General features: G+C 45.1%; 1 protein-coding gene and 1 long non-coding RNA gene across 6 annotated transcripts; one reads left to right on the top strand and one right to left on the bottom strand.

Annotated features, from left to right (window-relative positions):
• Positions 1-3,042: 3,042 nt before the first annotated feature.
• On the bottom strand, positions 3,043-5,566 carry LOC136500735 (uncharacterized). Of its 4 annotated transcripts, none has more exons than XR_010770098.1 (4): positions 5,409-5,500; positions 5,137-5,332; positions 3,688-3,803; positions 3,043-3,503 (listed from the first exon to the last, which is right to left on the bottom strand). It is a non-coding gene; the product is annotated as an uncharacterized lncRNA (long non-coding RNA). The 4 variants fall into 4 exon arrangements; XR_010770097.1 differs by having other exon boundaries at positions 5,413-5,488; XR_010770096.1 differs by having other exon boundaries at positions 3,044-3,503; positions 5,427-5,566.
• A 23-nt stretch (positions 5,567-5,589) lies between these two features.
• LOC136500734 (pentatricopeptide repeat-containing protein At5g18390, mitochondrial-like) lies at positions 5,590-11,085 on the top strand. 2 transcript variants are annotated; one of them, XM_066496151.1, is made up of 2 exons: positions 5,590-7,172; positions 10,432-11,085. In XM_066496151.1, the coding sequence occupies exon 1, from the start codon at positions 5,724-5,726 to the stop codon at positions 7,092-7,094; it is 1,371 nt and encodes a 456-aa protein (XP_066352248.1). In that variant the 5' UTR covers positions 5,590-5,723; the 3' UTR covers positions 7,095-7,172; positions 10,432-11,085. The 2 variants fall into 2 exon arrangements, with proteins under 2 accessions (XP_066352248.1, XP_066352247.1); XM_066496150.1 differs by lacking the exon at positions 10,432-11,085 and adding an exon at positions 9,809-9,942.
• Positions 11,086-14,742: the final 3,657 nt, after the last annotated feature.

Here is a 14,742-nt window from a genome sequence, read left to right as displayed (position 1 = left end):
GTTTATACCTTTGCCTTGAGCTTTTTGTTTTTCTCTTTCTTCTTTCCAAGTCCAAGCACTTGATCATCACCATGGCATCATCTCCATCATGCTATGATCTTTGTTTGCTTTGCAACTTGGAGTGTGCTACCTATCTCATAATCACTTGGTAAACTAGGTTAGCACTTAGGGTTTCATCAATTCACCAAAACCAAACTAGAGCTTTCACGTGGCCAGGCTGAGCATCGGCCAAACCAAACTGCTTTGATATATAGAGATTGGGATCAGCGGCAGGGGCGTTTGCATCCTTTCATTTTAGGAGAATTAGAATCTACTTAATGGACTATGCTATTTGTCTTGGAATTGATATTTCATAATTTTCCGAAGTTCAGATGTAAGCCTATCTCATAGAATAGGAGATATAAATTGATTCTATAGATCATTATGCTATGTTTATACTCCGTAACTTAAAGTACACTCTTAGGCGCACTCCCCTACAACAGAAATACAACACATAAGTATCTCTCTTATATACAAATATATTCTGCATACAACTATATTATCTTAATTGATATGTGTCTAAACTATGATTATTAGAATGAATTCTAATTTTAAGGATCCAAACAGGGTCTAAGAGTATTTCATTTCATAACACTCTGTAACAATTAATTGCGTATATCTCTGAAACTATGCAACAGGTCTTGTTTCATTTTATCACCTTCAAGTTACTCTTGGAAAGAGTCCCTTGTGAAAGGATCAAGATGCCCAAGAGGAGGGGTGAATTGGGCTAATTCTAAATTTCTTTGCAATAATTAAACTCTACGGTTAGCCCAATTAACCCCTTGTGGCTAGAAAGTGTTTCTATTGATCTAACGCACAAAAGTTTAGCACCCTAAGTTCTAATCCTACTCTAGCATGACAATTCTAGGAATGTAAATGGCAAGAATTGAATTGCTCAAAGTAAATGCTTAAAGTAAAGAAAGAAGAAGGAACACGGCGATATTTTGCCAAGGTATCAGAGAGTCGCCACTCTCTACTAGTCCTCGTTGGAGCACCCGCACAAGGGTGTAGCTCCCCCTTGATCCATGCATGGATCAAGTGCTCTCTACAGGTTGATTCTTCGACACTTCATCGTGGTGAATCACCCACAACTACTCACAACTTGAGTTGGGTCATCCACAAGCTCTCCGGATGATCACCAAGCTCCTGATCACCACCAAGCCGTCTAGGTGATGGCGATCACCAAGAGTAATAAGCACAGACTCTCACTTGACCACGACAAGCCTAATGAGAAGGATGGATGCACACTTTGCTACTCTTGATCTCACTAATGAGGCCTCTATTTGGGATTCTCAAATCTCAATCACCTCACTAGGACCTTGCTCTTCTTGGCACTCTCAAAGGTGTTTCTCAGCTGTTGGAATGAGCAAAAGTACCCCCCACACGAATGGAGGTGGTATTTATAACATGGGCTGAAAAACGAACCATTATGTGCCTATGCAGGGTGACCGGACGCTCCGATCATGTTGACCGGACGCGTCGGTCAGTTTACCCTGAACTCCAGTGATTACAGTGTGACCGGACGCGTCCGGTCGAGATTTTCCCTCTCCGGAACCTTACTAGAGTCGACCGGACGCTGGTCCTCAGTGTCCGGTCACTTGACCTCTTAGCGTCCGGTCGCACCAGACGAAAACATCTCAGTCAAATGAACTGACCGGGCCCTGAGCCAGCGTCCGGTCAGTATTTGACCCTCCATTCACTTCCAACTCTTGATCATACGTGAATAAAGTTTGCTCCATTGGATCTAAGGGCTATTTTGGAGCTACCTAGTGCTATATTTAGCAAGTGTGCACCACACCTAACTCACTAGACTCACCTAGGTCAAGCTACCCGTCCATACCCCCTTAATAGTACGACCAAAGGAAAAACAAAGTCTTAAACTACTCTAAGTGTCTCTTCAACTCCAAACGACATTTAAAACTAGTCATTCCTTAACCTTGTCTTCCATCCTTTAAAAGCCGAAATGATTTTCATCATAGGAGCATGACCACCATGATTGCCCAATCGATCTTCATTACCGTGATCTAACTTAATTGCCTCTGCAAAACACACGTTAGTCACAATAATCACGTATTGTCATTGATCATCGAAACCCAACTAGGGGCCTAGATGCTTTCACCTTGAATTTTAAATGATGAACTCGAATTTGGGTAATTTTTAATGAAAACTTTGGGCATGTACCAACATTTTTTCAAATCATTTCATAAAGCTTTCCAAACTCATTTTAACCGCCACTCGATCCTAGCAACGCATGCAATGTTAGATCACTCCATGCAGCGTACCCATCTGCCGCGGCCTTCTTCAGCGCGGTGGTGCCGCACCCACGCCCCATCACTGGCGGCTTGCGCGCCCCATCCTGCAGAAGTAGATCTGGACGTTGCGTATGCATGCATTTTACAAGCATATATTTTTAAGTGTTTCATACGTATGTTTGCAAATGTTTCGTCTCAATGTTGCATATGTTTGCAATGATTTTTAAATGTTTTCTTAGGAGTTTCCGAAAATGTTTCAAACACTTATTTCAAGTGTTTCATCTATCTTTTTTTTATGTTGCAACTGTTGCATCTGGATGTTTCAGAAGTAGACTGGTGTTACACATGAGATGCGTGTGAAAAGCAGCTGGCAGCACGGGCAACGATCAAAACGACGTGGCGGCACACGCTAACAAGTCCGGTCTATAAAAGGATGCAACTATGTAATTTGTGCAAGTCAAACTAACTTAAGGTTGACGAAGTTTGTAGTGCCGTGCCTGAATTTCAAGTGGCGAACTCAGAATCTGGGTACCCGTTTTTTTTTTTTTTTTTTTTTTTGAAAACCTACAGTTCCTTGGCCAGGTCTTCCGAGGTCGACAGCACAATGGGGCCGATTTAGGTTCACAGTAAGATGTAAACATAGAGAAACAATGAAAATATTTGCTGCCTTGTGCTAATCTACTTACATAGTAGCAAGGCCGCCATATGACAGACTAAGCCCTTATTTAGTTCCACCCTAACTTCCAAAAAGTTGCTACAGTACCTGTCACATCGAATGTTTACGGCCCGTGCATGGAGCATTAAATGTAGACGAAAAGAAAAACTAATTGCACAGTTTGGTGGGAAATTGCGAGACGAACGTTTTGAGCCTAATTAGTCCATGTTTGAACACTATTTGCCAAATAAAAACGAACGTGCTGCTTTAACCCCAAAGTCCAAATTCCTCCAACTAAACGAGGGCTAACATCGGAATTTTCTTTTCCAAAAAATCTACAAGCACGCCACCTTCCTACTACTCTACATGCTAGAGACTACAGACAAAGTAACCAAAGGTGCAATCTTCACTGCAGAGTACTCGTGTCCTCCTGGCGGCGGAGCCAGGCAAGCTTCCGTGACTAGAATCACCAGATGTCCAGATGTGTGCCACGCGCCAGTGCTCCATTACCTCCTCCCGCTTATGTGTAGAGACACTGAGCAATTTCAGCACAGTACCTGTTCATAAGAATTAAGTTTAAATAACATCAAGCATGACCATGGTTGATAGAAGCAAACATGAAAGTTAACTTGAGAACATTGAGTTCCCAAGGTAATCATTCATTAGCGTGTTAAAGCGATAGAACATTACAGTGTAAGCAAATATAGGTCAGAGACATTGTGGACAACAAATTTCTTGAACCTGTTAGGAAGGTAATGCTTGCTTTCTTGGCAGAGTCATAACCAATGTTGGGCATCAAAGTTGACCTTCTGAACTTCCTTCTGATACAGGAGTCCATACACTTTGGCCTGCACCAGCTTGGAGTCAAACAGACAAGTGTTTATTTAAGCATGAATCAATATGAACAGGAATATATAAGATGACATTAAGTGTCAGCATTTTATTGCTCCTTGTGCACATGATCATGAATGATTCAAAGGACAAAACTACTCCATCACTACAAACAGCCATATATTCTACTTTAAACAGATGACAAATGTTCTTTTAAATAAAACATATGACGAATGGTGCAATGCACAGGATGCGGGTGCTGGTGAGAGGGGGTGGGGTGTGGGGGGATGTGGTTTGGACAAAAGACAGATGCTGGTAAATGTATTATTTAGCATTACCGGCTAAAAAGTACATTTAATGGGTGAAGTCATCCTTGCAAATTTTCATGAAACAAAAATAGGAATATTGCAGTGTATTGATCATGCAAGGATAAGCAAAAAGCAGTCGATCATGCAGAAAACCAATGGATTATATCATTGCAAAGTTCATCAAAAGCAAAATGTGGAATCTAGTACAGCGAAGTGGCGTTAAAGAAATGCTACCTCAAGAAAGTTGCTTTGAGAGCAAAATAAGTTGTTTCCCAGAAAGGATCAGCCATGATGATGTGATCATGCGGAAAACATGGTTTTCTTAAGCGAGCATCGGGTTAAAAATGTTGGGAGAAGTCTAGGCAAGCATTCATGCTCTGAATGAAGCCCACGCCTTTTAATCCAACCCACTTCATGATGTCATGAAGCAATTGCTGTAGAAGAGGTTGCGAGAGCCACAGTGCTATACTTATGCAAGGGCTAGGACCCTCTTCCTTTATCCCGATGTTCAGTTAAGAAACATGTTTTCTACCTCAGACCTTTTACTAAGCCATCATATCCTCTTCTTTCAGAAACAATGATAGATAAAAAATGTTAACTACAAAATCTGCAACTAAAAGTTTCAAAAACCTCTGCATGCAAGGTTCATTCATGAAAACATCAGGTGTGGTCAGTAAATTTGACTATGCATTCGTATGCTACATGGGCACAAAGTTTAGAATTACTTCTGCCTCTACTCAAACAGAGGTAATACTAGCAATAATACAAGACTGAACCACTAGGAGCATTGCTTTCACCCAGTGAAAGCATCATGAATGAAATAATAAAAATTAAAAACAAATTGAACAATAACGCCTTCTCTCTGCATAGTGAGTTTAACAAACATCATCATTATATTTCAAACCATACAAAGTTACTCAACAAGGCTAAATCCCCAATAAAATTACTCGAACGTCACCATGGCAACAGCAATCAAGATTCAGATTGATAAGATCTGCAACAAATACGACGGGCGTATTTTCAGAATTCAGACAAGAATTATAGATACTACCTTGATGCATTCTCAGCAGCCGAGGTGGGACCTCATGAACTGCATGGCCCGCCTACAATCTTATTTGCCCGCTTGGCTTATCAGCCGTACTTTTTCAGCCAAGCAACAATATTTTCTTGAAACACCAGATCAGCAAACGGTATTTTTCAGCTGGCTTCTCAGCAAAGCGAACTTGTCAGCAGCGGCACCGCCATCTCTGCTCCACAACCGCAAAGAAACAACGTGTCAATTCCGAACAAGAACTACGAAACCAAATGTCAAATAGCTGCGACCTACGAAACACTCTGAACCTTTGGAAGCTCACAAACCGCCGTACGACGATGCGAGGAGGAAGAACGGCGCGACGGCGGCGAGGACATCGACGAGAAACAGATCGATACCCTCCGCAAACCCTAGAGCCGTGGGCTCTAAATAGTCCAGCTCGATGCAACAAAAGACCTACCGGCCCATGTACATAGCAGGTCCCGTTTCGTCAGCGGGCTATTTGACACTCCCATTTCGGCCCAGGCCCAGCTCGACGGATGGAACCGTCCACGAATCGGAGCGCAGTGTGGCGACCGCAGGCAGCAGCCGAGGTGCGGTGAGCCATGTCGGCGGCCGCCGTCCTGTGCCGGCTTGGGCTCGGCCTCCGCCGCCTCTCCACACTCCCCGAGTTCCCCGCGGCCGCGGCGGGGGCGCCGCAGCCGCACCACCCGACCTCGAAGGACGCCTACTTCGCGGCGGTGCACCACCTCTCCACCATCGTGCGGCGCGATTTCTACCTGGAGCGCACCTTGAACCGCCTCCGCCTCCCGTCCCCGTTCCCTCCCGACCTGGCGCTCCGCGTCATCTGCGCCGCCGCCCCCGCCGCGCCGCTCCACGCCACGCGCTTCCTTGCCTGGCTCCGCGCCAAGCCGTCCTTCGCGGCCTCCGCCGAGCACTTCGACGCGCTGCTCCTCCCGCTCGCGCGCGCGCGGCTCTTCCCCCACCTCTGGTCCCTCGCCTCCGACATGCGCGGACTCGGCCTCCCCCTCTCGCCGACCACCTTCTCCGCGGTCATCTCGTCCTACGGCCACTCCCGCCTCCCCGACCAGGCCGTCGAGGTGTTCAACCGCCTCCCTCGATTTGGCTGCCCCCAGACCACCGAGGTCTACAACGCCCTCCTCGACGCGCTCTGCGCCAACGGCAACTTCACCGGCGCCTACAAGCTGCTCCGCAGGATGGCGCGCAAGGGCGTGGCCCCCGACCGCGCCACGTTCAGCACCCTCGTTGACTCCTGGTGCGCGGCGGGGAAGCTCAAGGAGGCGCAGGCGTTTCTCGACGACATGGCGAGCCGCGGGTTCCGCCCACCGGTGCGCGGCCGTGACCTCCTCGTCGACGGGCTCGTCCGCGCTGGGCACCTGGAGGAGGCCAAGGCCATCGCCCTCCGTATGACCAAGGAGGGCATCCTCCCCGATGTTGCTACATTCAACTCCCTTGCCGAGGCGCTCTGCAATGCTGGAGATGTGGACTTCGCCGTGGCTCTTCTTGCTGATGCTTCCAGTCGAGGCCTCTGTCCAGACATCTCAACATACAAGGTAATGCTACCAGCTGTGGCCAAGGTTGGCAAAATTGAGGAGGCATTCAGGTTGTTCTATGCGGCTGTTGAGGATGGCCATCGACCATTCCCGAGTCTCTATGCAGCGATCATCAAGGCACTTTGTAAGGCAGGGCGCTTCGCAGATGGTTTCGCCTTCTTTGGTGATATGAAGATGAAGGGGCACCCACCGAATCGCCCTGTGTATGTGATGCTTGTCAAAATGTGTGTGAGGGGCGGTCGGTTTGTGGAGGCTGCAAACTACCTAGTTGAGATGAGTGAGGCAGGGTTCACACCCCGGGCACCGACCTTTAATGCTGTAGTTGATGGGCTTCGACATTGTGGGAAGCATGACCTCGCCCGAAGATTGGAACAGCTTGAGGTGTCCCTGAAGGGAAATTAAATGGCTGGGGAACTAGATGTGGTTTTCTCTTCCAGTTTGAGCCTTGCAAGCTGTGTGGTGCTGCTACTCCATTTTCAGGTAGAAATGGCACTTATATTTCTTCTTCGTGTAAATTTTATCTCTTGCCATAAGCTAGTAATCTGCTATTTTGTTGTGTCTAATAAGGTTTTCTAACTTTTCAAGGGTCCACAATAAGCTTTATGGATTGTTATTTTTTTTAATTTGTGAATTGATCCTCAATTCCGCGGTTAAATAGTGTATACTTTTAGTTAATGAATTCAAAGTTGAGTTGTGCACTGAAAGTTATCATGATCAACAGAAGTATATACAGTAAGTTCAATCAGTGATTGTGCTAAATGGATTTATGTATTGTTGATTGTCCCCATTGATGCTCAATAATGTGGAACAAATACTCACAATATTTGATTGAATACCAACTTTAGGAGGCAAGTTACCTTTGTTGTATAGTTCAATAGCTCAATGTTGCTGTTTAAACCACTGATGCATTTGTACCAATTAACTGTCTTGAAATTACGATACTTTTACTCCTGATTTGTGATCTAGGCGTTTTGTCATCTAAAAATTCGTCTCTCCTATAAACCTTACTTTCTTAAGTACCTATAGTGATGGAATCATATATAGCAAACTCAATGTTAATTTACAGTTTTACCCTAAAATAGTAGAAGACAAATGGAAAATGAAGTGACAATTCTTTCTTAGTAGCACCTAGGTGCTTAGGTAATTTTCTTTACTACTAAGACTTCAAAGCTAGTGAGAAAGAATGAATGAATGACATCAGTTCGATACGAGCTGTTCAGCTGATGGTTTTTGGGGCTGATAAGCCGGCTGATGTTGTTTTGTTGTGAGAGAAAAACACTGTACCATGGCTGATAAGCCGGGCTGATAGTCTAGTTTTGTTCTATCTATAGATAAATAAATGTGCCTAATTTTGTCCTATGGTAGATGTTCCCAAAGTAAGCAGAAGTTAGGACCTGAAGCTCAGATTAAAATACTATTGAAATTTATGGTTGATGGTACAAAAGGATTTATCTGTTCGGTATAAGTGTGAGGTTTGAATATAGACTACACTGTCTTATTAGTACTCTGAAAAAATGTGTACCATTGGTATTCCTCTACTGAATTGTAAGGTTTCTAATAATATATCTAAACATGAACTTAGTAATTAGATTTGTGTTGATGTCATTTGATTTGTCTTTATTTTATGAGTCTCTTGTGTCACAGCACCACTTTTTTTCGCTGGAACTGAACATGTGTCATTTGTTTTGGTTTGTCGTACCTCCTATATTTCAAATTGATGATCACGATGGTTGTGCTCCTTGCGATTCTGCAAAGCTGTCAGTTGTTACTTCAATAGTTTTTGTTATTGTTTGCCTTATTACAAAATAAAAGAACCTAAAACAGGAAGTGTCTCAGATTGGCTTTGGTTATATTTTGATTTTTCTTTCTCGTTGGCACTTTCCATTGTCTCAGTCTTTCCAATTTGGTCTTGGTGAGGATCAGTCTCAAATGTCGACAAACGGTGGAGTTGGGATTCAGCTACGCGTGTCCAGCGTCTTCCGTGTGTTTCCGTCTGCCGCACGCCCGAATTTTTTATTTTTTGGCCCTTTTTTGAAAGTTTTTCACAAATATGCCCCTGGAGGTATGTTTTCAAAATCTGGACCCTAAGCTCGGCGCCATCGTTACACGTCTCGGCGCCAAAGGGCTTGTCGTCTAGGTCGGGGGCCACGTCGGCATTAAAGTAGAGCTGGGGGTGACATGGCAGCCAGCTCGGCGCCGTGGATCTTGGCGCCAAGCTTGGCGCCGTAGATCTTGGCGCCAAAGATCCTAGCGCCGAGCCGGCCTTACAGGTATGTATGTTTCCTTTCTCTCTTCCTTCCTTCCTTTTCCTCTCTTCCTTTCTCTCCCACTCTCTCTCGCGCCCGACTCCTCCCGCCGCTCGTCCTTGCCATCCCCCGCCCCGACCACCGTCGCCGCTCCCGACCGTCCGTGCGCCCCGCCCCGCCGATCGGTTCGGCGCCCCGTCCCGCATAGGCCGGCGCGGTCACGCCCTGCTCCCCCATCCCCAGGCGCCGCGCGTCGGCCGACCGCCTCGCCGCCCCGGCTGCCTCGCCTCGCCGCGGCCGCTGCGCCCTGCCCACCTCGATGTCCCCGCCGCGGCCGCCGTGCCCCGCCCGTGTCGACCGGCCTCCCCGCTGCGGCGGCCTGGCTGCCTCGCTCTGGTAGGCCGGTAGTGGGGTGTCGTTTGCCGACCTCCTGTGGCCGCCCGCCCCCGCCCGCTTGGCCACTCCGATTGTCGGTCGGGTGCACGCGTGGGCGCACGACAGCTTCCCCGCCAACCGTCTCTGCCTCTTGTCGGCCGGTTGCGCCTCCCCTGCACTCGACGTACATTAGTTTTTAAATTTAGTTATTTAACAGTGGTTATTAGTTGGTTAGTGTGGTAGTGATTTAGATAGGTAGAAAGATATTTAGATTGATAGGTTGATTGATGGATACTTTACATAGTTAGATATATAGTTAGTTACATAGTTATATAGTTACTAAGATAGTTATATACTTAGTTACATAGTTAGATAGTTACTTGACATAGTTAGTAGTACTTAGTAGTTAGTAGTGAATTGATAGTATCTATTTAGTTAGTTATTACATACTAGAGACATTGTACTTAGTATGCTTCATTTATGTGTATGGAATAGATGGACAACCTAATGAGCATATATCATGGAGGCACCATGAAAAGAGATCGCTATGGATATGTTGAGTTTGTTGACATGTAAAACGTGCCTGTGTTATTCAATGAGAAGCCTTCATTTAGTGATTTGGTTGCAAGGGCTCGGGAGGAGCTACATTGCTATGATGATGATGGCATCGTAGTTGAGGGTGTACTTCACCTAGGTTTTCCTCCCAACATCCTTAGGAAGATGATCCCAATTGGGTGTGCAGACCAGTGGGAGGACCATGTGAGATCGGCTATGAAGTGTCAGTTCCAAAGTTTGGACATGGTTATGCGTTGGGTGTTAGTTGATCCCATCCCTCATGGGTTTTCCCCACCAATGGGTCAGCTGGCACACTTCGACCCTCTCATTCTGGAACCTGATATGGATGTGGAGGTTGCACCTATGGTTCTCGATGCTCAATCTATCCCCAATGAGCTAGTTGGAGATGCTGGTTAGACTTATGATATTGTAGCAGATCCTCATGAGATCCCTTTGACACAGAATCATCCGAGTAAGTGTCTTATCCGCATGGTTATTGGGAGCTTACCCCCTTCCTTATATCCATTTTTTTATTCTTTTCTCATTTTTTACTTATGTTGCAGGAGACATTCCTGATAATGTGGATGTGCCCCCTATTGCTGCATAAGTGCACTGTGGAGATGGATTACGTGGCTCCAATAGTGTTAAAATTATAAATGATTCGGAGCCGTATGAGATGGCAAGGGCTCTTGATTATGATGATGATCACCTTATTGGAGAGCTGATAGAGAGTGATGTTGAGATACTGAGGCGTATCTTTTCTGGCCGCTGTGATCCAAGAGTTCACGAGTTCAGCGATCTTGCTTATTTCGATCAGGCGTGTGCAGAAGGATGTTATGATGAGCTCCTAGAAGCTCCTGAGATCGGCCCTAACATGGTAATTGAGAAGGATAGGGTATTCAAGGACCTCCCTGTATTGAAGAGGTGGTTGCCGTCCACGAGGATGACGACGAGGTGGACTAGAGGCACGAGGAGCTTGGCCCGTCTCGGCTTCAGGACGCTCCCTCGACTCAGCCTACACGGCCTTCAGACACTAGGCGACGCCGTCCACCTGACCCTTACACTTCAGGCACCGACACTCTTGGTCACAAGGGTAAGGGTAAGACTAGGAGGCAGTGAGGGTTTGTGGTAGATGTTATTATATAATATTATGGACTTTGTGGACTTTCATTATAAACTATTGTGGACTGTAAGGACTATTATTATCGACTATGAACTACTATGAACTATAATTATGGACTGTGTGGACTATTAATATGCTCATGTATATGGTTTCAGATGAATGTGGCATATATTTTTATGTTTGAACATGTTGTATTGAGGTTAAATATCCATCTCATATTTGTGTATAGATTGCATAAAAAAATAGGAGAAATTTTGCCAAAATTTTCTGCCTAAAGTACGTATTAATCAGCGCCATCAGTTTTTTCGGTTCATTAAGTAATTAATTTGTTTTTTGTTATGAGTATGCATGTATGCCTCTCGGCCTACCGCATTGGTTGAGATTATCTTTTCTTTCATGCAAAAGAATCGAACATGAATGATTATATACCATATTGGTTGAGATTTTCTTTTCTTTCCTTCTATTTTATGCAAAAGAACTGAACGTGATTGAAGTCTGAAATCGAATAAGCTTTTCAGTCATGTCATCGTCGAATAGACTTTTCAGTGTCCTTCAAAATAGTGATTGAAGTCTGAAATCGAATAGGCTTTTCAGTGATGGAATCTAGGCTCTTCAGTGTCCTACGATGTAGGCTTTTCAGTGATTTTAAGTAGACTTTCCAGGAGCATTTGTTTGCAGCATGTGATCATATTTCACTACGTCCGTAATATTAAACTGAATATTATGACCATAAATAATAAAAACAACTACATAATGAAAAGTCCAATACTATGACACATTAAACAAGACAATAATACTAGAAGTATGTGTCGATAAACTAAATAACGCAGTACATGACCTAAGCATGCCCATACTTAAAGTGCATTACATGACAATACAATAAAAAGTCCAACAATAGACAACATTGTTCATGAATAACCATAGAACTAGCAAGTAATGGAGACTATTGAGTGCAACAAGGCCACTTTCCCTTTCTCAGGGCATCGAGATTCTCCTCCATCGCTGCTTTCGCTCGACGTGCACGCTCAAGCTTCTTCTCCCTCTCCTCCCTGTACGCAGCAACATGCCTCCTTTCCTCCTCTTCCTTGTGCTCCTTTTCTGCAGTCTCCTCTCTGCGTCTCTTCTCTATCATCTTCTTGTCATCTGTCTCCCACCATAACAGTTCTGCATCCATTCCTTGTCTTTAGGCTTGATCTCAGTGTCGATCCACTGCTCAAAATTATAGAGCGGTTGAAAGCTCTAGTTTGGTTTTGGTGAATTGATGAAACCCTAAGTGCTAACCTAGTTCATCAAGTGATCATGAGATAGGTAGCACACTTCAAGTAGAGAAGCAAATGAAGATCATAACATGACAATGGTGATAGCATGGAGATGATCAAGGGCTTAAACTTGAAGAGAAGAAAGAGAAAAACAAAAAGCTCAAGGCAAAGGTATAACTTGTAGGAGCTATTTTGTTTTAGTGATAAGACACTTAGAGAGTGTGATCACATTTAGGTTTGATAGCCGTACTATTAAGAGGGGTGAAACTCGTATCGGAATGCGGTTATCAAAGTGCCACTAGATGCTCTAACTTATTGCGTATGCATTTAGGATCTAGTGGAGTGCTAACACCCTTGAAAATATTTGTGAAAATATGCTAACACATGTGCACAAGGTGTTTGTAGGGTTGAGATGGGTTTGGAAAAATGAAATGTCTATTTTCTATTGCGCCAGATGCAAAATTCTTGGTGGTTGGCACATTTGAGCAAGGGTGAAGAAGTTAGAGTTGAAATGGAGTTGGTCGAAATGATGCTGGCGTCGGTCTACTGACCGGACGCTGGGTCACTCAGCGACCGGACGCTGAAAGGCTGCGTCCGGTCGAGCTGTCAGACGGCACAGTAGGCTAGGGTTGAGCACCGGACGCTGGCTGTGTCCGGTCAAGGTGGACCGGACGCGTCCGGTCGGAAAAACATGCCTCAGGGAGCTTACTGGAAACGACCGAACGCTGGGGCTTTAGCGTCCGGTCAGTTTTGACCGGAGCGTCCGGTCAGCTTCGTAGCCGTTGGAATCTGACGAACAGCGTTTGAAGGTGGTGACGCGTGGCGTCCATCGGGCGACCGGACGCTGAGGGCCAGCGTCCGGTCAGAGCGCGTTTTGCCCATAGAAGGGGTATAACGGCTCTATTTGATGGGGGCTCTATTTATAGCCCCATGGCCGGCTCAAGGGACAACTCTTGCACATTTTCATTGACGTAGCAACCTTGTGAGCCTAGCCAAAGGACTCCCACTCATCTACATCATTGATTCATCATCATAGTGAGATTGGGAGTGATCCAAGTGCATTGCTTGAGTGATTGCATCTAGAGGCACTTAGTGATCGTGTTTCGCTGCGGATTTCGCTTGTTACTCTTGGTGGTTGCCGCCACCTAGACGGCTTGGAGCAGCGAGGATCGTCGAGCGGAGGTGGTGATTGTCTCCGGCTCCGATCGTGGTGATTGTGAGGGGTTCTTGACCTTTCCCCGGCGGAGCGCCAAAAGGTACTCTAGTGGATTGCTCGTGGCTTGTGTGATCCTCATCTTGTGTTGGTTGTGCGGCACCCTATTGAGGGTTTGGCGTGTGAAGCCAATTAGCGCGTGAACCTCCAAGTGAGTGAATCGCCACAACGAGGACTAGCTTGTCGGCAAGCAAGTGAACCTCGGTAAAAATCATTTTGTTCATCATTGATTCCGAGGTGATTGGTCATCATTGTTATTCATCTTCGTGATTGATTGGTTCATTCATCTACACGGCGGTATAACCCTCTTGATCACTCTCTTTACTTTACCGTAAACTAGTTGACAAGCTCTTTAGTGTAGCTAGTTGTGAGAGCTTGCATGCTTGGTTGGTGTGGCTCTTTAGTTAGCCTTTGAGAGCACACTAACATAGGGTAGTGTCATTGCTCTTGTGTGAATTGACACTATCTAAACTAGAATTGTGGTAGGTGGCTTGCATTTTGAGTAGGCTAGCGCAACACTCGCTTCGCCTCATAATTGTCTAACCATTTGGTTAAGTGTTGTTGTAGAAATTTTTATTAGGCTATTCACCCCCCCTCTAGCCATTAGGACCTTTCAGCGGTGGAGGGGTTTGCAACAAATGCAATTGTGACAAAACAAAAAAATCAAGCAAGATGTCATATGACACAATAATTATTACACAACATCAATTCTTCACCATCTTGTTAATGCGGCGCTGACGAAGTGTAGGCTCAAACGCAAAATTGGAACACATCCAATACCTCTGCCTATACGTGTCCTCTTCATCGGACTTGGCTACCTTGTAAGGATCGCCGCAAAAGCACATGGGCATTGGAACACCACGTGGCAGAGGCAATGGGTCGAAGGCATTTTCGGTCATCCGGTCATAACTACAATTTAGCCATTTTCGTTCTAAGAACCAAAAGCAATTAACATTAAATCCTACACCTAGGGTTTCCTATTTGATCCACAACAATGAACCCATAATGTAACAACGTGCACTGAGGTTATCTTGATTTGCTAGCTTTTCCATGCTTTGGCATCCTACGATTGTATAATATAAATATTAAAATTGCATAAAACCCTAAGTAATGATGATTCTTAAGTTGAAAAATTCGACTAATATATACTGAATCGATGTGAAAAAACACTAGGAGGGAGCGAGGATACCTTGCTCTCGAAGATCTACGGATCAAATCAAAGTTTTCAAGGTCCAATATGCCGATTCATGAGGTATGGCAAAGTGGGGAGAGAAAAAAA

The sequence above is a fragment of the Miscanthus floridulus genome, chromosome 13 (assembly GCF_019320115.1).
Source record: "Miscanthus floridulus cultivar M001 chromosome 13, ASM1932011v1, whole genome shotgun sequence".
Lineage (NCBI taxonomy): Eukaryota > Viridiplantae > Streptophyta > Magnoliopsida > Poales > Poaceae > Miscanthus > Miscanthus floridulus.
The sequence above is the reverse complement of the archived record's forward strand: the minus strand, read 5'-3'. Positions and strand labels throughout refer to the sequence as shown.